The 26,547-nt window shown below is 37.6% G+C and overlaps 1 protein-coding gene across 1 annotated transcript in view; it reads right to left on the reverse strand.

The window, feature by feature from the left end:
* Positions 1-24,995, reverse strand: part of TMEM131 (transmembrane protein 131) — an 81,794-nt gene extending 56,799 nt beyond the window's left edge. The window contains exons 1-3 of the mRNA XM_009998708.1: positions 24,940-24,995; positions 12,533-12,573; positions 4,807-4,875 (exon numbers count right to left, since the gene is read on the reverse strand). Of these exons, the coding sequence (XP_009997010.1) occupies positions 4,807-4,875; positions 12,533-12,573; positions 24,940-24,972 (143 nt within the window). The 5' untranslated portion in view covers positions 24,973-24,995. The remainder of the gene's footprint in view (positions 1-4,806; positions 4,876-12,532; positions 12,574-24,939) is intronic.
* Positions 24,996-26,547: the final 1,552 nt, after the last annotated feature.

Raw genomic sequence — 26,547 nt, forward strand, 5'->3', positions numbered from 1 at the left:
GGTCAGGTGCACAGAGAACTCTCCTAGCCTCTACACATGTGCATCTTGGGAACTGCCTGAACCAATGCAGATGGTTCTCCAGTCAGAAGATCAGAGAAAGCAAGCTCCAAAGACAGGAACTTGGGTTTTGACTTGTAATGTATCCAGATATTTTTAATTACATGAAATAAGCTGGAATCACAAGGTTACCTCTACAGACTGAAAGAGAATGCCTTTTGTACTCCATTCTGAAGAAAATGCTAGTTCCATATGTGCAGGAAGCCTGCATGATGCGACTTGACAATTGATGACTAGAGCATTCTTCCTGTTTCACATAAACTGCATGCACCACTGGTTGAGTGACAGACGCTTCTTTAACTGAAATTAGAGTTACCGAACCACAACAAACCAGAAGGTTGTTGGTTTTGTATATGTACTGGACTATAGACCAATACTTTTTCAGCTTCCAGAATTCACTGGCTTTTATATTATACTTGAGAAACAGTTAGTGCTCAAGTAACATACAAAATGGAGCAAACACCCCATTTTATGCTAGGAATCTAACTTAGATCTCATACACCAAATCATACCTTTTCAAGTTAGAAAAAATCCCATATACAAAACACCAGTAGTAGAGTCTTATCCAATCATGTCACCAAGTGTGATTTGAAAGAAGCTAAGTGTGCAATAAACTATTATTTGCTTAGGCAGCATTTTGCTGCCTAGTATGTTATGTGAACAAAACTATTGGAAGATCTGGACTAAATGACAATTTGCTGTCAACAGTTTCTTACATTTAACAAACTCAAATTAAAATTTCATTTGCAACACTTCTTTAAAATTCTAGTAATCCCCAACTTTCACAATCTGGATAAACACTCTAATTGCTAGAATTTTCCACTCTTTACTGTTAAGATATTAGAGTTCTTGAAGAAAACAGGACAATTTTCTAAACTTCTCATCCTCTTATGTTACTTTCAGTAACATAAGGTCTCAAGATCTGCAAGAAGGTCTCCAATATTTGAATATTACTGCTTTCAAGGGCAGCTCAAACATTTTAGAATAACCTGCCAAATACTAGAGCTCACAAGAAAGAAACATGAAAATGTTACAAAAATTCCCTAAGGAAAACATTGCAAAGGAAATGCAAAAGTGAGATTGTTTCTTGACAGAAAGCTGAAAGAGATTTTCAGAATATTGTTCCTCCACCAAGAAAACTGTCTGGATAATAGGACCTTGCTCAAATAGAGTGAAGCAAGAACCTCACCACAGAAGCATATACCGATCAAGAATTAAAATACTATTTTTGCTAGAATGCAAAAGTGAGATTGTTTCTTGACAGAAAGCTGAAAGAGATTTTCAGAATATTGTTCCTCCACCAAGAAAACTGTCTGGATAATAGGACCTTGCTCAAATAGAGTGAAGCAAGAACCTCACCACAGAAGCATATACCGATCAAGAATTAAAATACTATTTTTGCTAGTATAATTTCATACATTGCCAATCATTTCTATGAAGCAGTGATGAGATGTGAACTTTAAAATAATTCCACATTTAAAAATGTTGATGCTATGTAGTTCTAGATTAGATTGTTAGCAACCTAAAATACTCTATACCCAAGTGCTCCTTCAGTACAAGTTACTTCTGCCAAAAATGTAATTGTGAAGAACTTACAAAAATTGTTACAGTGAGAGTTGAATTAACACAGATGAAGGCAATGTATCAAGACCTATGAAGATTCAAATTCTCCCAGAAAGCAGGTACAAGAACTGAATATGAACTGCTCTGGAACAGTACTTTTCAGTCTTCTCCCAGGTGGGCCACCTGCAAGAGCCATAATATGCAGACATTTCTCAAATACAGAAAGCCATATAGGTAATGATTGTTCTGGCAAATAAGCTTCAGAGCAACCAACTCCCAGAACTATGAAGTCAACCAAATGGTTACTGTTTCTATGTTAGAGAACCTCACATACTCCATTGCCATTTAACAACAGGAGGAAGTTACAGATTTGAAGGCAGATTACAAGGAATAGAACACAGATAAGAATAAAGGCAGCTAGTTGTGGAATTGGCCTGCGCAAAAGGTTTTATGCCTGTTTTTTTAAAGCCCAAATCTCCAATATCCAACTTGTTGCAGAATTTATACCAGAGGAAGATTGGTGTTGCTTCAGAGACACAAGTAGAGGCTTTCACATTAAGTAACCAAATGAGTATTCCACTTAGTCCAAGCAGTCCCCTGGAGCAGTGATATGGGAGAATCTGCCTCAGTATCACCCCCTTCCCAGAAGCATAATGTATACAGAGAACATTTGGGATGTCTTTAAGTGAGCTAAAGATTTGCATGTCCTAATATACAGCATTTCCTTTTATAAATGTGAGATAACCTGGACTGCCTTCAAAGTGGTAAAATATGGCATTGTTTATTTTATATTAAAACAGCACTAAAATTCCCCCTGACTGTTATTAAACAGAAGTATAAGGCCACTGGAATCCCATTTCACAGGAAGTGTGCCTACAGCACTCATTTTTCAACTCAATACTCATTTTGATCTTCTGAGATCCCTAGATAAAGTAACTTCCAATAAATATTACTCCTGCTCAAGTTGCCATGTTTTTGAAACATCTAATTAAACCTAAGCACTCTTAGCAGATCAAAAATGTCACAGGAAGAAGGAATTAGCTTACAACTGAAATTAAATATTGCAATTTTCTTTATCCTAGGGATGATACATATCAATAGCTCAGCATAAACATGAACTTTGAACAAGCCTGCTCTACTAAATGCTACATGCTATCTACATTGACAAAACATTGTTTAGGCACAATGCTTATTGAGAAACTAAGCATGCATTTTATGCCTTTCCCAAAATCCGTTAACTGTGAGAAAATAACAGAAGGCTGGTGAGGAGGATCATAAACACTCTCAAGTGACTTGCAGCTCCGGTGTCGCAAAACATGTATATCATACTAATCATGGTTTTGCCTTGTGTGTTGGACAAGTAGAACATCTGTGTTTAGATAACATGGGCCTGTGATAGACCCTATCGAAGATGCCTGAGATTCCTGCCCTGCTGTGGGAAAGATCAAAGCCCGGTGGTAAGCGATGGCTGTGTGAACCCTTGTTATGTAGCCAAAAAAAGAGCAGGTTTGGTGATCCTCTAACATGGAACAACCTCCACAGGGCCTGTGTCCCTGCTTGTTTGCCTCTGCCCAGGTGCTGCTTCAGGGAACCCCTGGCTGGTGAGGTAATGAAAATTTACTCTTCGCATTTCATTGTGGTTTTGTGGTTGTTCCTGCATCCTGCCTGTGCTGCTCACACATGAACAAAGAAAGAAATGCCAGAATTTGAATGTGAACACCCTGTTTTAACAGGCTAAAGAGCCAAAAGCTTAAACCTGCATTATTGGGCCTTCAAGGTGCTTGGCACCTGCAGGTTGTTCCCACCATTAGGTTGAGTTACTCAGCATTCCTCAGAATTGGTTCATTTTTATTTAAATGCCTAAGTACATATTTTAAACTGAACTAAATAATATCTAAACTTTTTGCAAAACTGTTTTTTAAATCTTACTGAAGACATTGGAATGGACTTCCCAGGGAAGTGGTGGAGGCACCGTCCCTGGACGTGTTCAAGGAAAGGCTGGATGTGGCACTTAGTGCCATGGTCTAGCTGATATGGTGGTGGTCATAGGCTGGACTTGATGATCTTAAAGGTCTTTTCCAGCCTTGGTGATTCTGTGTGTGTGAAGGTTTTTCTTCTTTTTATAAAGGCTATTTCTGGAAAATTAACATACAGTTATAGTGTCTCTTCTTTCAGAAACACAGAAGCATACACCTTGTCAATACACAGGAGCTTCCTTGCAAACCTCTCTGGTCACCTCACTGTACAATAGTATTTCCTACAGACAAGGAGTACAATCTTTTGATTAATAATAGACGGCTTATCTGTAAAAAAGCCAGCCTTTCATCCAGCAGTAGTACTGGCTGAGGATGGAAGGAGCAATTCCACACTAAGGCACACCTGGCTTGCTTTTTCTTCCAGTTTGAACTGTTAACAAAAAGTTGGAAATGCCCTCACTGCAGTTTACATTGTGTTAAGGTATCAAACATGCACAGAGGCTGCTTCATTGACATATCCAAAATGGATTTTGACTGGTAATAAGATAACTGTAGCTACCTATACACAGTAACCAGTTATGGTAAGAAAAGGCTGAAGTAGTTCTCAGAGGAACTTATTACAAACAAGTAGATTGTTGAAATGTTGAACTTCCTTCCTGCACCCTTCTTTTAATCTTTAGAGAAGTCACAGATAAGTCACTGTAAACCATTACATGCAGTCACTGAGAAACTAAGCCACAAGTCAGCAGCAAGGTGGCACATGGAGCTAGGTTCCTGGAGGCTGTTTGTTCTCCTTGAGGCTTTATTTTCACAACTCTACAACAGTACAATTTTAACAACCGCAGATCTATTGACATTTTTTCCCCACCAAAAAAAGCAACAGTAACATGGGCTATGTACAAGCAGAAAGGTAACCTAACCTCAGCACATTAATTTCTAGATCTGAAACAGTTTCAACTCTATGTAGTAGCCGTACAAGTACCTAAAAGGTAAGTCCAAGTACCTACACTACCAAAACCATGGCAGCTGATAAGTAGCTACATGTTTAAGACACAATACACTAGCTCTCTGAGACACGTAAGTCAACTACACTTACAGACAACTTATCAATGCAATTTATGCGTGCAATCTTCTCCATCAGTTCTAAATGCTCTTTAGATATTTTTTTCTATTTATCTAACTAAACAGATCAAAAGACTTTTCAACTTACTGTTCATGGAAATCCAGCATTGGTGGCTCAAACCGGAGAGGTCGGCAATTTCCCCGATACAGGGATACGCTGCAAGAAAAATCAAAATACTATAAAATACACTGTTAAATTAGACATTTTGCTCCCTTCCCATCTCAAATTGCCCTTCCTTAGCAAAAGTTTCATTAATACTAATAACAGAGCAACTAATTCTGAAGAAGAAACAAACTAGCAAACTTGTTCAGTCAGAATATCGTAAGTTTACAGCCACTTACATCACAAGAAGTGTGGCCAGCAGGGCCAGGGAGGTGATTCTGCCCCTCTACTCTGCTCTGGTGAGACCCCACCTGGAGTACTGCGTACAGCTCTGGAGCCCTCATCACAGGAAAGACATGGAGCTGTTGGGGAGGGTCCAGAGAAGGGCCACAAAGATGATCAGAGGGCTGGAGCACCTCTGCTATGAAGACAGGCTGAGGGAGTTGCAGTGGTTCAGCCTGGAGAAAAGAAGGCTCCAGGGAGACCTTATAGCAGCCTTCCAGTGCCTGAAGGGGCTACAGGAAGGATGGGGAGGGGGTTTTCACCAGAGAAGATAGTGATAGGAGAAGGGGTAATGGTTTTAAACTGAAAGAGGGGAGATTTTGGTTAGACATTAGGAAGAAATTCTTCACCTTGAGGGTAGTAAGGTGCTGGAATAAGCTGTCTAAGGAGGTTGTTGATGCCCCCTCCTTGGAGGTGGATGGAGGTTGGATGAGGTTTTGTGCAGCCTGGTCTACTGGGATGTGTCCCTGCTCATAGCAGGGAGGTTGGAACTTGATCTGTAAGGTCCCTTCCAACTTTAACCATCTATGATTCTGTGATTATGCGGTGTCCCCAAGAAAGATTATGCAGGAGTACAAATCTTGGAAATGGGTGTAATTGAAACATCTGCCATCACTGTATAGAGGAAAACTATGTGAAACAGTAAGCTAAGCAGGTTTATATAATCTTTCATAACACTACCGAAATACCTTCATCAATGTATGACAGTCATTTACATACCCATCATGAGTTTCTCCACCTACATCTGCATTAGAACAGAAACAATCAAGGACCCACTTGATGGTACTGGGGCCACATGGTAAAACACAGCCTGTTGTCTATACTGCTAAAAACGTGATCTCCAGAAGACTGCTCGAGGAACATTCCTTGGGTTTGCTGCCCATACTTAACATCCCACTGGGAACAAACTCTTCGTGAGAACACTAATAAACGTAGATTAAGACTGAAATACCACTCAAACACTCCAGGAGTGAAGACAAGTATCTGGAAACATTCTCTACTACTGCTTATTTTACCAGTAGTTATAAGGAGCACAATCAGTAACATACAACTTAAGTTACAAGAAAAAACATGAAACAGTTTCATTGCCTGAAACATTTCCTTATTCAGAATGATATAACTCTGACCACTCGTAACTATAATTCAGTAGTACTTTATCTTGGGCTGAGTAAAGATCACATGAATACAATTAAACATCTGGCATACTTCCAGAATAACTAATTCTTGATCAAATTCAGACCCGTTTCCATACTCAAGAACCACTTTAACATGAAAGATATTTACAGGAGTAAAAACTTAAGAATGGATGTATGAAATCTTAACTGTATTCTCTAATGGCACAGATGTGGACAATAACAACAGTGTAACAAAGCAACACCTTTTTAATAAAAATACAATGTCTCTATGTACTCAAGTACTCTACAACTGAATTGTCACACTTCGAGTATTACACCTGTATACATGGGAGATCTATTAATATTGACTGATTTACAGCTCTCAAAGTTTGGATGTCAAAGCATCTTCAATACTACTTAAGAGCATAGTCCTTAAAACCAGCTTTATCCACATCACAAAAGTAAAACATTCTTGGGGCAAAAGCAGGCATAGTACAGTCAGCATTAGTGTGTGCACGTGTGTATCACAAAACAATAGGAATGAACATGCAAGGAACATTAAGCAGAGTAACTATATTCAGATCCACCAAAAAATTACTGTTCTTAGAACTATTAAGTGCTGCTGTGACTCATTACAACTGTTGACTAAAAGAGCACTTGGTTATACCTTCTCAGGATAAGAACAAACATGACAAAACACGTGCACAACAAAATTAAGTTTACACTGGACGTAAGAGTATAACATTAGAAAAATTATATTAGCAATGGTATTTTTGAAAGACAAAACAAGATGATAAGAAGTCTTCAAAGTGATCACCTCACTTTTCAAAGTTTATGGTTCAACTTAAAAAAATATTTAGAGCGCATTTTTAAACTGAAAAGTCAAAAAGCTTGTACTGTCAAAATAACACTTAAGAAAAACTGTTTCTTCAATAATGATTTTTAAAATAGTTTTGTCAAATTCTTCCAATTTCAGAACTCTGAACAGTCAGCCAGCACCTCATTTTTATTGGCAATTATTGGTAAAAGGACGTATCAGCTCCTTTTATAGAAAAGTTATAATAAATATTTATAGTATTTACAATAAGCATAATGAAGATGCTAATTCCAAAAGCATTGAAAATAGAGTCAAGAGTCACTTGACCTAACTTGAACAATCAAGACATGCACGATTCTCCACATACATCAGAAGTTTAGGCACCATTTTCTCAGAGTATCTAGCTGTATTATCCTGCATAGGAATTCAGACACTACAGAATTTTTTAAATGGCCTAAGTGTAGTAAAGGCAGCTAAATAACAAAAAATGCCAACTATTATAATAGAAGCAACAGCTGTAGTAAGATTCAATGGGAACAAGCAATATAGATTTCCCAGACTTTGCCTACTGAAAGGCCCAACGTGAGTCAACTTGCAGCAGACATACAAAATGATGATAATGTCTGCTCTGCTGGGGACTTGCTCACTGAAAGCAGGATACACGCATTGGTAGGGCAACTTGACAGCATAATGACATTTAAGGTAATTACTACTGTATGCATGTAGAACTGCTCCTGGTCTTACAGCACAATGTAAACATTTTTCTTTCAATACCCCTCCAAGTCTTCCAATCTTTAAAGTCTCTCATCTAAGTGAGAGAGCACTTCTGACAGCTGCCAACAAGCTTGCACAGACCAAGAATTGGCCAGGAGTCATCTGAACCTAGGACGTTCAGAATTGCCTAGTCCCTGGCAATTATTTAAGATGGTCCTGACACCTCTTCTGCAAGAATTCTGAATTTAAAAATGAAACTTCACAGTGAACTACACGCAGTCCCTGACACCATCATTACCACCCAATGTACCATCTACTCTGTCAAAGTGAGAGGACATTTACCTCAACTACTAACACAAGTAATTTCCTAGTAATACCCAGAAGCAACCTACTAACAGATGCAATTAACTGAAGAGCAACTTCATGTTTCAATAAGGTTAGTGACAGATGCATTTAAAAAGATGGCCAAAATATCAATGCCTGGTAAGACTGTAGGTGATATGGATGTCTGTCTTTGCTGAGACACAATTTTCTTCTAAGGACATTCTGCAGCAATTCTAAAATGTCTTCCTGTTTACCACAGAGTATTAAGCGCTCTCATAATCTTAAATAATTTGGGCACATCTCTGCAAAGATTTCTGCAAAGTTGGGCAGTAACTTTTTCCTGTATCCTCATGTTACCTTTTCTAGCTGTTCTGGGATTTCTGGAGGAGGTCTGCGCTCTGTGGAATCTTATCAGTATCATCTTTAATTGCTACTGTGGAAAATTCAAATCTAAGCATTACCCTACACATTTTTCCCACATTACTCTACTAGTTGTTTAAAGGGTTTTATTTCATCTCCTGTGCCATAAGTTGTCAAGAAATAAAGACAAAAGCATTAAGTAGTCAAAGGGCAAGAGATCACAGAATCACAGAATGCTAGAATGGTTTGGGTTGGAAGGGACCTTGAAGACCATATAGTTCCAATCTCTCTGCCATGGGCAGGGAGAGCTCCAACTAGACCAGGTTGCTCAGAGCCCCATCCAACCTGTCCTTGAAAAGATCTTTGTTATTTCTTTTACCACAAAATAAAATTAAGTATGTCCAAAAATAACCAAGTGAGTTTTAAAAATATAACATATGCATACACCACACAGTGGGTACCTTCAGTGCCAGAGCATCCTTTGAAAGAGCCACTGCAAAGACAGTACACTTTTGGCCAAAGAAACCTAACTAATCATATTTCCTTTCGTGCATCTTTATTTAAAAATAAGGCTGAGCTGCATATATCATAAAATGTAGTTAAAACTCTGTATTTAAAATTATTTTAGAGATATGGGTATAGACACTGCCTCAGTGAAAGTGAACTCCCACAAAACATTTTACTGTCTCAGTACGTGGCAGTACCACTGCTATAAAAGTTCAGATGAATAAATAGACTAGGAACAAAAGTTCTTCGTTAACTACACCCAGCTAGTGGTTGGCTCAGTTATTATGCCAACATCAATTGTGTATCAGGAAAATATACTCATTATATCAGACATTAAACTTCAAAGTTAAAAATTCCTGAGGGATTTATCTGGGGAAAAGTTGGGGAAAGAACAGGGAGAAGCTTGAACAAATGCACTGTAACCTGACCATGGTCAAGAACAAAACTAATTAAATGGCTAGTTCATGTCCCTCCTTACAACTAGTGTTAAAAAGTAGGTCAAAGACATGAATAAACTCTTCAGATAGAGGTTATATTAAGAAGGAGATATAAAGACAATAAAAGACAAGTTATATAGAGAAGCTAAGCATGTGGACCAGAACCCTTGAGTTCTTAGTAATGCCATTGAAAAAAAAAAATTACCTAGAAAAATACTTGAAATAAAGGTCCATGTAAAACCAATACTGGCAGAGAGAAAACACACAGCAAATTGGGTATCTACATTGCAAAATGGCATTGAGGAGTTTGTGATGCAGATCTTTATCATACTGTGATTGAACTTTAAATAGGCCAATGATCTGAAGTGGAATGGACTATTTCTCCAGGAAACCTGGAGATTTTTCAAATATGTAAATCAGTGTTTTATTAGAAAACACTTTATAACACTGAAATTTCAAACACAGAAAGCAATTTTCTTAGATGAGAAAATCAAACTAAAAATCCTGAAAGCATAGCTAATCAATAGCCTCACTCTCAATGACCACCAAATTCAGCTTTTTCCCAGGGAACAAAAAAGCTGCACATAATCCCTAGGTCCCAATAAAGGCACCTTCTTTTTGCCATTAAGACTCAATGATCTAAACAAGATATTATTCCACTTAAACTATCTCCACAAAGTCCGATTCTATCCAAGACATAAACCACACTAATCAGAGTTCTTCAAGTTCAATTGTCATTGCTAAATTTACATCTGCACACTTGCACTGACTGACATGCTGCAGTGCAGAGCTACAGCTGTTCCAAGTTCCTGTTCACAGCTGTGTCCCCTACCATTGTGCAGTCTTCTAACAGCTCAGGGAAAAACGCAACAAATACCCACAGCACAATGAGTCCCAGTTCACAATCCATGTACAAACCCATCGTCACTGCTGGGGTAAAATAGTCACTGGAGCATGAACTGCAGCAGCTGAGCCACAAGCACAGATACTCACCCTCCCTGTCGCCTGAGAGAAAATCCCTGGCAGGTAGTATAGGTAAACAACAACTAGTGTAATTGCACCTTAAACTACTCATGATGTTTGTGACTTATTAACGAGCAGAGGTCCAGTTGATTTAATATTACAAACCATGATAGGGAAGAATAAAACAATCACTTAGCTTAAGCCAAGTGGAAATGGCTTATGGAAATGGAAGCCTTGGAAGTTAATATTACTTATAACTATACTGCTCTGTAAACTATTTGCTTTGATCGTCTTTTTCCAGAAACATTACGGATCATCTTATTTATCTTTCAAAATACCAGAGGACTTCAATAATAAAATTCAAGAGGTTCTATTGATGTAAAAAGTCTGAATCCACTACAGGGTAATGAGTGCCAGACTTCACACAATCAGCCTAAGATAGCAAAATGGGGAAAACCTCCGGTAAACAAATTATTACAAAGGTATAATTTTTATTTGATCTTTTAAAAACTATTTAAATTTATATTGACCAAACATTATTGTTTGTATGATTAAGGCAACCAGGAAAGTCAAATTCAAGTAACTCTAAATGTGGTAAATCATTCTCCTATCACAGTACAGTTCACAAACAGAAGTGTATAGATAGTATGTGTAAATGATTAACAGAGAAACCAGTACTGAATACACTTTTGGAAATTATTTATGGGAGCAGTTTAGTGAAATGCGTATTCTGCTTGCTTAATCCAACGTTAAGAGGCAAGCAGAAAACAAAAGCTTAGAAAGCTTAATTTGAGGGATTTCCTAGATGAGAAATAAATAAGCAGAAGTCCTGAAGGGCAGAAAGAAGCCTCCATTGCCGGGAAAGGTGACAGAAGACAAATTCAGAGGAGGGATAGCATGACAAAATTTCAAGTTTCATGCAAAACGACTAAGATAAACTTGTTTAATTAAGCAAATGAGAAGTTCATATAATGTACATTTGACAAAATTCACATTACTATAATACACAAATTTTCTCAAGCTTCAGATCAAAATATAAAGTAACAGCCTTATTTCACTAAAGTTACATTATCACAATGAAGATAATGTGATTTTATGCTTTAATTTCAGCTGAAGAAAGACCTGCTACATCCTCATAAGATTCTTCTGTGCCTTCAAGTTCACTCTTTCTACTTGCCACACTGAATTCCAAGTACACTTAGAAATGTAGTATTAGGTAGGTCAAAGTATTTTCATACACTGCAAGATTTAGGTCTGTATCTAATCAGAAGGCAGCAGAGACTGGTAAGTGATACAAATAGGATCAAGGTTTTTAAGTGTAAAATTAAAAATGTTGAGCCTTTTTTCATAGACTTTTCAAAACCTGTTGCAAAGACAATGCTCTTAAGCTTATATTTAAGCAACTATATACATAGTAAAGTAAGAACTTCTCACATACTCATCTAAAATTAAAAAAATAATAGTTCTAGATTTCCAGAAAAGGAAATGTAAGAGCCCCCGCCAAAAAAAAAAAAAACAAACAAACAAAAAAACCACAACAAACAAACAACTAACTGTAACTACTGAAAATAAACTATGCTTTACATGACAGCTTGATGAATGCTGCTGTATAAAAAACAAGCTTCATTATTATTAGTCAATGGACTCATTAAATACAAAGGAATACCTGAAGAGTCACAAGAGGTAAGTTAGAGACCAAGGGAAAAAGAGGTCACTTTTCCTTCTCAGATACTATACATGCAATGCTCACTGATAACAGATTATGTCCTGCAGGGTAGGGGGGAATGACAGGGAAGAATACATCTAAAGTACAATCATAGTTTTTCTTCAAAAGGACTCCAAGAACTTTTGAAACAGGTCAACAAACACACTCCTTTTTCAATAAAACTTCTGTAAAATTATTTTAAAAAAATATCTACAGAGCCTCAGTTTGCACCCCCCTTATTTATACAGAATTACAAAGAACTAAATAATTCTTCCATTTCTTATTCCATATTTGAAGTGATTTAGCTGTCCAATATTAAAAATTGGTTTACATTTTAGTTTAATTTCCTCTGTATGAGACAAATTATTGAAAAACTACACTATTTGCATTTGATCTTGTTTACACTAAGATTTAATTATTCTCATGAAAAATATCACAGATACTGTGATAGGATGGCTGCATTAAACTTTAAGAAAATCATGCTTACCTTTTCTGTTGATACGAACTGAGGCCTATTGTTGTCTCAGTCTGTAAAAGAAAAAAATAATTTTAAATTTAAGACACTGACAGTCTTATACTTTGTGAAGAAACAAAACAAGCCAGCGCTGTAACAAGTTAGTACATCAGATTTTGAAAGACAAAAGGAGAAGTGCCTAACAGGAGAAGAAAACACAGACTGGCTTTTCCCACTTAATTACTTAAAAGAAATTAAGCCTCTACCAAAATATTATATGGCCCTGGACAAGAACTGCACTCAGTTCCAGTAATAGGAATTCCCACAAACTGTAAGACAAGCAGTAACTTAACAACTTGAAAGATGAGAAGAGGAAAAAAGTCCAGGATATCGTAACATTGTAGGAACAAAAGAAAAACAGATCATATATATAAGAAACAAATTATGAAAATCACATAAAACAAATAACAATCAAGCAATTATCTCACTGGTGTAATTTAATGAACTAGAAAATGAAGAACACTATAATCTCCATTTGATTAGGAAACTTCATCTCCTTCCCTGCTAATGATCTTCTAGCCTCTATCATTCACACCTTCGCTAGCACTCTGCCGGACATTACAGTTAATTACCTGAAAACAAGGAGGTTAGGTTATCTAAGAGATTTCAAGTAGTTTACCCTTGTCTAAGAAATCCCAAATGGTTTAGAAGACTGAGTATGGAATATCCTACTGACACGGCTAATGCTCAAATACATGACATTTAAAACTTCCACCTTCCCACAAGATTTAGGGATCAAATTCAAGATTTCAGTCCTTTTTCTAGGAGAAGGCACTTCATGGCCAAGTGCTATTTTATCTCCTGGAAGCAGGAAGAAATCTTACAGGTCTGATAAAGGCTATGGTGCACCTAGGGCAGTCATCTGACACAGTTCACCTCCAGCATAAAGTAGTTGTTTGTTTGCAAGGGGAATGTGAATTTTTTTGTATCTCATCTCAGAACTGAAGTAAAATTCCTTGGCTGGGCACTTGACAGATTTCTATTTCAACTACAAATTACACCTTCTTTCCTTCTTCCCAATAAAAATGTATCCTTTCTTAAAAAAAAAAAAAAAAAAGTATTATGTTTGCTTAAAAATCCTTCTAATAAAAGAACCTATATTTTATTTTGCTTTTTGGAGACTCTTCCTTGAAATGTTATAATTACTAGTATTAAATCATTTAGTCCACAAATGTTAATGCAGTACAGCATGATCAGTGTGTTTTTTCCTCACTGAACAGAATGCTAAGATACAGGGTAACTTGTTTTATATTGCCAATTTGTTTATAATTTAAAAATCTGCAAGTGTTTATAAATAAACTCTAGCAAACTTTCACTTAAACATATGTGTTATGTTTGTACCATAATTAGGAAAACAGGGCATTTCTTATTTTCCATTAAAATATATCGGCACACAAATCTTAAGTTTCCTAGCTAAGGTATACTACTCACATACTGATAAAGTTTAAGTTCAGCCTCTTAATTTCTGTTGTCACACTCCATTTTCTACTTCCAGTAAGATATAAGTAAAGACCTAAAACCTGTAGTGAATTAATTCAGAACAGTACAAGAAATCAAATCAAAATGCAGAAAAAATAAATTTAAAATCTGTTTTAGTTAACTGAGGATTGCCTAAAATAAAGAATGCTTTGCATTTAAAACTTCCTGGGAAGTTAATCAACTAGCTCCAAAATCCAAGTAACTGAAGCAGAAAATACAGATCACTGCCCTCTGTATCTTATTTTTTCTCCTCAGACTGGAAAGATGAGAGCAAACTCCCCAGTTTTAAACCAACACCCATAAACTTCTCAACTTAAAAAAATGGGAATGAAACTGAACAAAAGTGAATCCGCTGAAACTATTCTCTTTACCCAAAAAAGGGTGCTGTCAAAAGCTGGTTTAACACTTCATACAAACACTTTTTCAAAACATTAAGACACTGATTTCTTCAAGTTCACAACAGCAGGATTTTATAAGCTGTGCAGAAAATATGTATTGCTTGAGTATTCTAAAAAAGTTTTAATAAGCTTCAAATAACTACTTATAATAAAATATACTTATTATCTACTTTTCCATCTTAAATCTGACAACCATGAATCACTGTCTGCCTTTCCAGTTTTCTTTTTCTTATTTTATCTATTCTCCTGCTTTCATCAGTTCCATTATTCCATGCTGTGCATTCATACCACTGACTTTCCAGCCTACTGGAGGAAGACAAGTATTATGTTTGCTTAAAAATCCTTCTAATAAAAGAACCTATATTTTATTTTGCTTTTTGGAGACTCTTCCTTGAAATGTTATAATTACTAGTATTAAATCATTTAGTCCACAAATGTTAATGCAGTACAGCATGATCAGTGTGTTTTTTCCTCACTGAACAGAATGCTAAGATACAGGGTAACTTGTTTTATATTGCCAATTTGTTTATAATTTAAAAATCTGCAAGTGTTTATAAATAAACTCTAGCAAACTTTCACTTAAACATATGTGTTATGTTTGTACCATAATTAGGAAAACAGGGCATTTCTTATTTTCCATTAAAATATATCGGCACACAAATCTTAAGTTTCCTAGCTAAGGTATACTACTCACATACTGATAAAGTTTAAGTTCAGCCTCTTAATTTCTGTTGTCACACTCCATTTTCTACTTCCAGTAAGATATAAGTAAAGACCTAAAACCTGTAGTGAATTAATTCAGAACAGTACAAGAAATCAAATCAAAATGCAGAAAAAATAAATTTAAAATCTGTTTTAGTTAACTGAGGATTGCCTAAAATAAAGAATGCTTTGCATTTAAAACTTCCTGGGAAGTTAATCAACTAGCTCCAAAATCCAAGTAACTGAAGCAGAAAATACAGATCACTGCCCTCTGTATCTTATTTTTTCTCCTCAGACTGGAAAGATGAGAGCAAACTCCCCAGTTTTAAACCAACACCCATAAACTTCTCAACTTAAAAAAATGGGAATGAAACTGAACAAAAGTGAATCCGCTGAAACTATTCTCTTTACCCAAAAAAGGGTGCTGTCAAAAGCTGGTTTAACACTTCATACAAACACTTTTTCAAAACATTAAGACACTGATTTCTTCAAGTTCACAACAGCAGGATTTTATAAGCTGTGCAGAAAATATGTATTGCTTGAGTATTCTAAAAAAGTTTTAATAAGCTTCAAATAACTACTTATAATAAAATATACTTATTATCTACTTTTCCATCTTAAATCTGACAACCATGAATCACTGTCTGCCTTTCCAGTTTTCTTTTTCTTATTTTATCTATTCTCCTGCTTTCATCAGTTCCATTATTCCATGCTGTGCATTCATACCACTGACTTTCCAGCCTACTGGAGGAAGACAACTAAAAATTGATAGGACGGTGTTTTTGTGAAATCATGTTACACAACTGCACTGGTTTTGGCTGGGATATAAGTAATCTTCTCCACAGCAGTTGATATGGGGCTCTGTTTTGGATCTGAACCAGAAACACTGCTGACAAAAGAGGGATGATTTTGTTACTGCTCAACAGAGACCAGGCTTTACTGCTTCTCAAACCCCTGACCAGTGAGGAGACCAGGGCTGCACAAGAAGTTGGGAAGAGAACACAGCTGGCACAGCTGAACCATAAAAGGATATCCCACATCATATGATGTGCTCAGCATATAGAGCTGGGAGAAGAACGAGAAAGGGGAACGTTTGGAGTGATGGAGTTTGTCTTCCCAAGTAACCACTACGCCTGCTGAAGGGAATCACAGAAACGTCATGGTTGGAAAGGACCTCCAAGTCCAACCATCAGCAACAATAACAACAATAAAAACAAAACAAACCCACAAAACAACACACAAAAAACCCCACAACCTCGGCCACTAGAGCATGTCCTGAAGTGCCACAGATACATGTTTCTTGAATATCTCCAAGGATGGTGACTTCTCCACCTCTCTGGGCAGGTTGTTCCAGTGCCTGACCACTCTTTGAGTACATAAATTCCTCCTAATATCCAGTCTAAACCACTCCTGCCACAGCTTCTGGCAATTTCTCCTGGTCCTATCAGTATTAACCTAGGAAAAGAGGTCAACACGCACCTTTCCAATAGGGCCATGAGGTCTTCCCTCAGCCCCCTTTTCTTCTGATTAAACAGCTCCGGTTCCCTCAGCCACTCTTCGTATGACGTGCTCTAGATCCTGCACCAGCTTTGCTGCCCTTCTCTGGACATGTTCCAGCACCTCAATGTCCTTCTTATAGTCAGAGCCGAAAACAGAACACAGTACTTGAGGTGCAGCCCCACCAGTGCTAAGTACAAGGGCTTGATCACTTCCATACTCCTGCTGGCCACACTATTCCTGATGCAGGCCAGGATGCTGTTGGCCTTCTTGGCCACCTGAGCACACTGATGGTTCATGTCAAGCCAGCTGTCAACCAGCACCCCCAGGTCCTTTTCTGCTGGGCAGCTCTCCAGCCACTCTACCCCAAGCCTTTAGCACTACATCAGGTTGTTGTGACCAAAATGCAGCACCTGACGCTTGGCCTTCTTGAACCTCATACAATTGGCCTCGGCCCATTGATCCAGCCTAACCAGGTCCTTCTGTCAACACTCCCACCCAATTTGGTGTCATCTGCAAACCTACTGAGGGTGCACTCAATCCCCTCATCCAGAAAACTGCTAAAGTTATTGAACAAAACTGGTCCCAAAACTGAGCCATGAGGGACACCACTGGTGACCAGCTGCCAACTAGATTTGACCCTGTTTATCACAATTGTGCAGCACGATACCTATGACGTAGCTCACTCCATTTACCACAACTCTCTGGGCTGAGCCATCCAGCCTGTTTTTTATCCAGCAAAGAGCACACTTGCCTGTGCCATGATTTGCCAGCTTCTCCAGTAAGCACAATGACTTCCAGCTCAACCTGTTTGCTGTCTATGCTCCATACATAAGTGTAGATGCACTTGAGCTGGGCTATCAATTTCAAGCCTATCCTTGGCACTTCAGTCCTAGGGTCATCTCTGGTGGGCCTGTTTTTATCCCCTTCCCCCTTCAAGCCTAGTAGAAAGCCTGTCCAGAAGCCCTGAAAAAAACTTTCCCTAGTACCCTTTCCCCCTGCAAGACAGGGTTTTCCAAACCATTGCCTGCAGGCCTGGTATCTTGCAAATCAAACCACAGTCAAAAAACTCAAAGTCCTGCTGGTGGTATCAGGTTTGGAGCCAGGCATTGGCCTGGTGGGTCATCTTGTTTACCCATTCATCATTCCTTGGAATGGAAGAGATAGAGGAGAACACAACTTGTGCTCCCAAGCCCTTGACCAGTTGTCCCAAGGCACTGAAATCTTTCTTCATTGCCCTTGGGCAACTCTCTACCTCATCACTGCCTACCTGATAGATCAAAAGAGGCAAGTAATCTGCAGGCCACACCAGACCAGCAAGTTTCCTGGTTATATCCCTAACATGGGTGCCAGGGAGGCACCAAACTTCCCTATGGAGTAGGTCACATCTGCACACCCTTTGCTCCATTCACAAGTGAGCCACCTATGACAATGACCCATCTTTTATTCTTTCCTGAGCTGAAGTAATGAATGAATTCCTTGTTTTGCTTTGCTTACATGTGTGGTTTTTGCTTTACCCATTAAACTGTCTTTATCTCAACCCATGAGTTTTCCTACTTCTGCCCTTCTGGTTCTCTCCACCATCCCACTGGGGGTGAGTGAGCGAGTGACTGAGTGGGGCTGAGCTACCAGCAGGGGCTAAACCATGTCAACAGTCAAACTATAACAGATGTATAAACACCCTGCATTCCTTACCAATGCTCCTGAAAGTGCATTATTCACTACAATTAAATACAGCCTCCCTTTCAGTGACTGATTTTTCTTTAGAAGCATAACTAAAGCACATAATTAAATTAAGAGCGGTTACCTGACAGATGATGGAGCTAACAGGTTCTGATCCTATGACAGGGCAACCAAAGTAATCATGACCAATCCTGTCCCATCCTTGACAAGTAGTTTTGGGTCTCACAAGAGAGCACGTTCTATTAAGTTTTTAATTATTCAGTAGACAAAGTTGTTATCTACCCTCTTAAGTCCTGTAACCTGCAGTCAATATACCCCTAATATCAGTCTTAGTCTAAGATGCCACCTAGGCCAACTTTTAGATGGAGGGCAGTGGAGATAAAATTTAACTCCAGAAAAACACAGAAACAAATGGAAAAACAAATCACTGACAACAGCTGAACTACTGAGAAGATGTGGCTAGTTACGTGTAGGAAGATAAATTCTCTGGCTGATCATACACTCAAGTTTCCCTTCTATGTTCTGAAATTACAGATATGCTATGAAAATATTAGTCTAATATCTGTATAAATTTGAAAACACAAATCACTTTGGTAGGACACCGTACAACTGAAATACATATAAGAGCAAAAATACATCAAAGATTCACGCTTACAAGGAAAAGTGTGGGTTTTTTCTTTCAGATGTCTGCTAAAAGCAAGCAAAATTACAAATTCATTTCAATGACACTTTTTGTATTTTGAGCAGGGGTTTGTTTTTTTGTTCTTTTGGGGGCTTGGGGAGAATTTTGTTGTGTAGGTGTTGGGGCTTTTTAGGGTCTTTCTTGTGCTTGGTTTTGTTTGTTTGTTTGTTGTGGGTTTTTTTTTTAAATCAGGGTCAATAAAGAGTAAAAAAATAGCATACCAGCTTCAGGAGTTCATCAACCATAGCATCATGGAACTAAACCAAAAATAAATCTCATGTGGTAGTTTCTATAATTACCACTCACTTTTATCACATGTCAATCTTCAGAGTTGCGCAGTAAACAAAAACATACAAATGTGATCAGTTACATGTTCTTTTCTTTTTTTCCTTTTTCATTTGATCCAGAAATAAAACTGTGCACCTACCATGCTGTACTCTGGCATGCTATTTTTCCTATGTGACTGTCAAGCATAAATGTAAGAACTAAAACCATGTACCAGATCAAACCAGTATTTAAAGCGTACTTTTTGTTGAATACTACTGGTTTATCAGGGAAAGTGTAATAAAATCATGTTCTTTAATAACAACTACATTATTTTCTCCTGTGAAGCATAAAACTGTAATCAAGAAGCATTAGCAAAATATGATCTACAGGAAATTTTTTTAATCTATACAGGAGACGTATTACAAATAACAAAATAATACCTTATAATGTACATATCATGAAGAAGGCTGCACACTTAGTATTTGAGGAGACATAATAAGCTATGTTAAAGGGAAAAAAAATCCAATTGCATTGATTTCCTGATGCAACTGACTGCCTAACAACAAAAACTGAAGTCAGCACATAAGAAACAGAAGTAATATAGAATGAGTGGGGAAAAAAGAAATAGGAGAAGAAATAAACCCCACCCCTTTTTAACTAGTACTGGAGGTTTATAATCCTTCCACCCAAAAGGCTGTATTGAAGTCTTGGAGATGGCTGTTGCTACTAACAGTTTCATGCCTTAATTTATCTGTTACATAACCCTAGAAGGATTAGCTATAAATCAAAGGGATTTCAGAATAAAGATCTTGAGACAACTTGAACACAGTGAATTAGAAAATTTTAAGGCAGTCAGCCAGCACCAGTTTGAAGACTTCTAACTTCTCTCCAGAGGCTCATATCCTCAAGAAAAGATTTCACAAAGAATCTGTACCCCTGAAAGAATACTTTACAGACTCAGTACAGCTGTGGAACAATACCAGACTTCAATGCTGTGCACTTGAAGAATCAAAAACTAGCCCTTAGAATCTGAAGGTCGTCCCTAAAGACATACCTATGGTTGTTAATTTCAGCCAGGAAACAAAACAAAACAACAACAAAAAAGGGTGAATTTTAGTGTCTCACTAGTTTGTTATAGTACCTATTCTTCACTTCTTGGTAAGAGGTCATATTACCTAGCACTACATTCAGTCATCTAAACATAGGTATCTGCTGCCACTTGAGATTAATGTCCTAGGCAACCTGCCTGGCATCAGACAGACATCCAGAAGGGTACACAGTTTCTCCTGTGCCCTGTGCCCTATCTGCCAGGTCCATGTAGTTGTCCCGGACAGTCCAGGGCATCTCAAATAACACTGGCTACCTATGTTTAAGCAACTGAATTAAAGTCGTAGAATCTTTAAACAAGGATGGCATTCTTTATCAAGACCTGAGATTTCTGGACACCAAACACATTTCCTTAATGTTGCCAGAATTCCCAATGAAAACTTTATGGATTCCTACACAAGAGCATCCATAGGAATTTAAAACTCTTTCATTTTTAATTTAAAATGAATACTGTACATATTGATATTTTATAGTAAGTCTGGTTGACTCTAATAGAAAAGATATGTGCTTCTTGAAACTAAATATTGAGGGTCAGCTACAAAACTGATACGTAGATGGCAGCTAAAATCTTAATGGCTGCATTTATGAGTGGTGTGCTAGTAAGTAGGATAATCAAGAGAAACATAATTAATGATGAAGGTAAAGAGAAAAATTAATCCTGTAATCTGGAAGGTAGCTGAAAGTGCATTGAAATGAGTCATTCCTGCCAAACTCAAATAAGGTAACAAAAACATCAGTTTACTTAAGCTGATGCAACACATGCTATTGACATTGGCTTTGCAACAGTTACTCCTGGGCATCAAGTAATTGTTTTTACTAAAGCCTAGGGATCACAATTCTCCCTGTATAAGAACAAGAAACTGCTTTTTTTTTTTTCTGAACAACAGAAAGAATTTATCTGCTCACAAGCAATGACAATGAACTGATATGGCTTTCATTCTTTTAAAAATCACATGCAGTGGAAGAAAGCTCCAGAGGCGATCTAGTCAACCCTAGCTCAAGGGAGGTCTAGTTAGCACAGGTTGCTCACAACATTGGGCCACCAAGTTCTGAATATCTCCAAAGACAGAAGTTCTACAATTTCTGTGAGTAACCTGGTCCAGTGTTTGATCGTTCTTACGTTGAAAACCTTTCTTTCCTTCATGGTTTTTTTAATGTTTCATGCTGAAACTTGTATCCAAAGCCTTTTATCCTTCCACTGTGCACAATGAAAAATCAGGCTCTTGTCAACTCTACACTGCTCACAACAACTACTTTTCCTTTTGGTCTTAAAGGCTGAAGAAACATATCCTAATCTGAGAAGCATTCTGCTGTACTTGCCCCAGTATGTTAGTGCCTTCCTTGTATGGGTAGCCCAGAATGGACACAGTACTCCAGCTGCAACCAAAGAGCTTATATGCACAGGGAAAAATCACAGCCCTTATTCTCTGGCTCCACATTTGTTCACACAGTTCCATATGCTAGCAGCCTTTCTTTGCTACAGGGGCACACAAATAACTTACGTACAACTTGTCTACAAGGACCCCCCAGGTCTTTTCTTCAGTGCTGCTCTCTAGCCAGTCACTTTTCAGTTAAACAAGGTTATTCCTTCCCATCTGCAGGACCTGCATTTGCCTTAGCTCAATGTCATGAGGTTCCTGCCAGCCTGCCAAAGTTGCGCTGAGTAGCAGTCTTACCTTTCTCTGTACTAACTGCCTTCCCCAGTTTGGTAGCATTTGCAGCCTTGCTGAGAGTATTCACTATATCATCATCCAGGCTGCTAATGAGGACATTGAGCAGTATCATCCTTGATATCAGGCTCCATCACACATAACTGATTGCCAGCTGAACTTTGTACTGTAGTGTAGACCCACAGAGGTCAATGGTCCAGCCACTTTATTGCCCACTCATGGGGTCTGTATCTCAGTGGTTTGGCTATATGGATATTGATGAAGATCCTATAAAAACCCTTTTACAAGTCAACATACAGTATAAAATCTGAAGTAATAAAAAAAAACAACTTTAAACTTTATACCCTGAAAACACAGTAGCTGATATACCAGAACTGAATGGTTGCCACTTGTATTAAGATACTTCTTTACTGTGCCATACCAAATGAAGTATAGATCATGCCAAAAATAATGACATTCACAGAATCACAGAATGGTTTGGGTTGGAAGAAACCTCAAAAATCATCTAGGTCCAAACCCCTGCAATAAGCACAAATACCTTCCACTAGACCAGGCTGCTCAGAGCCCCATCCAACCTGGCACTGAACACTTCTAGGGATGGGGCAACCGTAACTTCTCTGGACAACCTGTTCCAGTGTCTCACTACCCTCACAGTAACTTCCTCCAGGAAGAGATCAGTATTGCTGATTCCTACACTTGTAACTCAGTCCCACAGATTCCTCATTGCAAAGCCAACATATATAAGGTTCATATATTCAACATTCAAAACCACCACAATTCTCAATACCAGCTTTTGTGACTTGCGGTTTACAGCAGTTTATGAAGAAAGACAGCATATATGTATTAAGTATACATAATCACATAGGTTTTCTTTTTCCCCTATTCTGCAAGCCAGTAAGCATCACTAAAATAAATTTCCAGGAGTTAGTCTGTATAAAAGCATTTCACATACTTAAGATTAACGCAGCAAGGGTTAAGTGTAGTGATACACGGTAAGTGCATTTTGACTGCAGTCTTACCATTTTAATTTTTCATTGTAGGAATACCCTAACTTTAAAAACACAACTACATAAGAAGAAGTAATTTCCAGACACTTAGTCTAAAGAAAAGATTGCTTATTCTGGAAAGCAGTGGTCCCAACCACAATGTGCAGGAAAACATCAGATACCTAAGGCAAGTGCTCTCACAATACATTGAAATATCTCAGAAATAGTCCTTTATGAACTAAAAGCAAATTAAAACTTTACTCTGAAAAATAGATTTTACTTTACTGTTCACTTTCGAAAATTAAGTACTCAAAGAGTGACGCAGTATGTTGGCTTAACATGAAAGGATCATTTATTAAAAGTAACAGTTGCAGTTTACTTCAGCACTCCTGATATTTGCAGATTACATCATTGTCAGAGGCTTGAAGCATCTGTTGAGTCTGGACAAGGTTTCAAATAATCATGACACATGGAGGAGATGGCCTGACACTGACAAGCTAAAGGAGAGCTAAAATCTAAAACTGGGAATAACCTACTAGGCAGCAGTACACTAGAGAAATACTCTGTCTGGAGATACATGAAGAAATGCAAAGCATAAGAGCTTAAAGAAATACGCACTATATGAGCATATAAAATGCTGTCAGAAAATTACAACTCATTTTGGAATCAACAAGTATTTGTGAAAACTTACAGAAAGATGGAAAGAGAAACATTCAATGACATTACACCAGGCTTAAAACTTTAGTAACTGCAGTTCTCAAGACGTAAATCTGGTTTTACAACAATGTATTTGCTTTGGTTTTATTTTTTTAATTGCAGTAAGTAGTCACAAGAGGTCACCATATTAGTATCAGCAGAGAAGAAAACCAAGTAAAGTGTAAGCTAGAGAAAACGTGTTGTATCATTCTGATTTCACTTATGTAGGTAGTTTTACCTTAAGCACCACAACCATAATATATATATAAACCATTCATTAGAAATCTTGCCTCTCTTGCTTTGTTTTAAATCAAATGTTCAGCAGTGCATTATGATTAGTAGCCAAATTTAATCCAAAGCACTGCAAATTTCACAGTGCAACATCCAGACTTGCTTGACTTTGTCCCACTATAACATTTAAACTAATTTTCCTGACTCTGTAGGAATTGTAAATCAAGCACTGCACAGCGTTGCACGCTATGTGTTCTAATAATTTAAATTCATTGCTGTCTTCTTTCTCTTCTCCCTCTCAAATACCAGAACTAAATTAATCAAGGAATTTTAACAAAGCATATTCTCAGCATAAATACAATCCACAAAATGCATGCATATGAAATTCTAGTCAACAGAGCACCGTATTGAGACATGTTGCTGTATTTAATCCCAACTACTACCACCATTTCAAAATACCAGAACATAATTCTTTAAAGTTAACTTCTCATCTGTTCTGAGTCATGTCAAAAGGAAGCTGACAATAATGGTAACATCACACCTAAACAAAAATCCGTATATTTCATCAAACCCAGTGACCACAAGATCCCAAGGCTGCCTTTACATTTAGGAATCTTGCAGCATTTCTCAGTTCCTCTAGTTGTGCTATCCCACTGCATCCCAACTCTGCATGAAGATTAGTCTTAAACACAAAGCATCGCCCAGGTTTTTTGAGGAAAAGAAAAACCTGGACAAACAGGCCAGACAGAACCTTTGGTAAACTTCACCAGTTTACCAACACAAAAAATGTGGGAACCAGCACCTCAGGACGCACCAAAGCATACTTTTGAAAATAACTCCAGAAGATCCAAAATTTTTTGGACTTACTTAAGTCTGATGTTTGCTTATTTTCAAGAATAGACTCACCCATGAATTTCAAAAAACAGCTGTGAAAAAGATGATGAGTCATTGCTAGTTCAGATTATTTGCTCTGACTACATACCTGCAATAGGTCTCCTTCATCAAAACGTAGCATTTCTATTATGCCATCCGACTGGATGAAAGCTGCAAAGAAAAGCAAAAAAACCAAGTTATTTAACAGAAAAAACATTTTGTTATCAAATTAAAAAGAGCAACTTAAAACATCTAAAACCTGCAGCACCTTGTATAGAGAGCGCTAGAATAACTCAAAATAACAATACAGCCTAATGAAAGAAATATCAAACATTAACCTGTGATACCAATTTTCCTCTGACAGCTTCAATTTAACAATACAGCCTAATGAAATACCAAACATTAACCAGTGATACCAATTTTCCTCTGACAGCTTCAATTCCAAGATGTTAGTAAAGTATCACACTTCACAAGTCAGTCTTTTGGCTTAAAAATGTGTAACTCCAAAGTTAATGATTTCTTCTAGGCTCCCTGGGAACACTGGCTGTACCAAGCTAACTCAGTACTTCAACCAATCTGACTGACTGGGTACCTAAAAAACTGAGTTTATTACATCTAAGCTCATAGTTCCGAGACAAATAGAATTTCATTTTCATTTATACTCCTAAAATCTTAGCTACACATCTGAAAAGCCCTGTTTGCACTGTTCCCTAATCCTCAGCATGGCAACTCTCAATCTTGACAGTAACATAATAAAATTTGAAACAGTTTAAAAGTGTTTGCACCATATGGCTAAACTCAATGAGAAGTTCATGCTTCAGTCACATATAGGACCATCAAACCAAGCATTCCTCCTCCACCCATTTCCTCTTAATATTTGGCCAGGCAATTCTTCTTTAATTCCTCTCAAAATGTAGGGAATGCTACTTTCTTTTGAAGGCAAAGAAATCAGGGCATCGCCCTTGCTGCAAAATACAGTAATCTGTAGACAAATGGATGTGAGTTAAAGAAGAAATACAAGTTCAGAGAGGTCTAAATTTTAATGCCCAAAAGACTATTCACACACAAAAAAGCAGGTCTTTAGGATAAAATACAGTAACCAAACCAGAAAATTTTATTTAAAAAAAATCCCTATAAGTAACTTTTTCAATTGCTACCTTTATCATTCAACTAGATGAAGTGTGAAGAGTGAGAACACACCCTACTTTCCACAGAGGAACTTCAACAGGAAGAAATTAAAAGATTTCTCAGCACACAAAAGCATAGTGTGTGCTTCTGGAAGACAGAATTTGCATCCCAGTATGAAAAGGGAGAGATAAGCCTTCATCTCCCACTTTGAAGGTCATTGTTCTAACAAAATTAATTATTGCAAGGTTCAGTGATGTTGCCACTTGTCTCTACGATGCTTGAAAAAGTGGCATTACTTTCAAAAAGCAAAAATAAGAAAAAGGCACTCTTGGCAGACAAGAGGAAAGGTGCCTAGCATGCAGAAAAACACTATTTTTGACATGTCCAAAGCATTTCTTCACTGGCTGCTCTAGTGACAACTCCCTTGGCACTCAAAATTCAATCTGCGACTTAAGATATTGTCGTTTATACATCCCAGTCTGTACCACTGACTCCTCCTGTATTGATACCTTCTCCTAAAATGTACAAAATCCACGATCTTGCTTTCATATGACCAGAAGTAAAAGTTCCCATAAAGCAAAGATTCCTG

Source organism: Chaetura pelagica, unplaced genomic scaffold (genome assembly GCF_000747805.2).
Source record: "Chaetura pelagica isolate M959 unplaced genomic scaffold, ChaPel_1.0 scaffold120, whole genome shotgun sequence".
Classification (NCBI taxonomy): Eukaryota; Metazoa; Chordata; class Aves; order Apodiformes; family Apodidae; genus Chaetura; species Chaetura pelagica.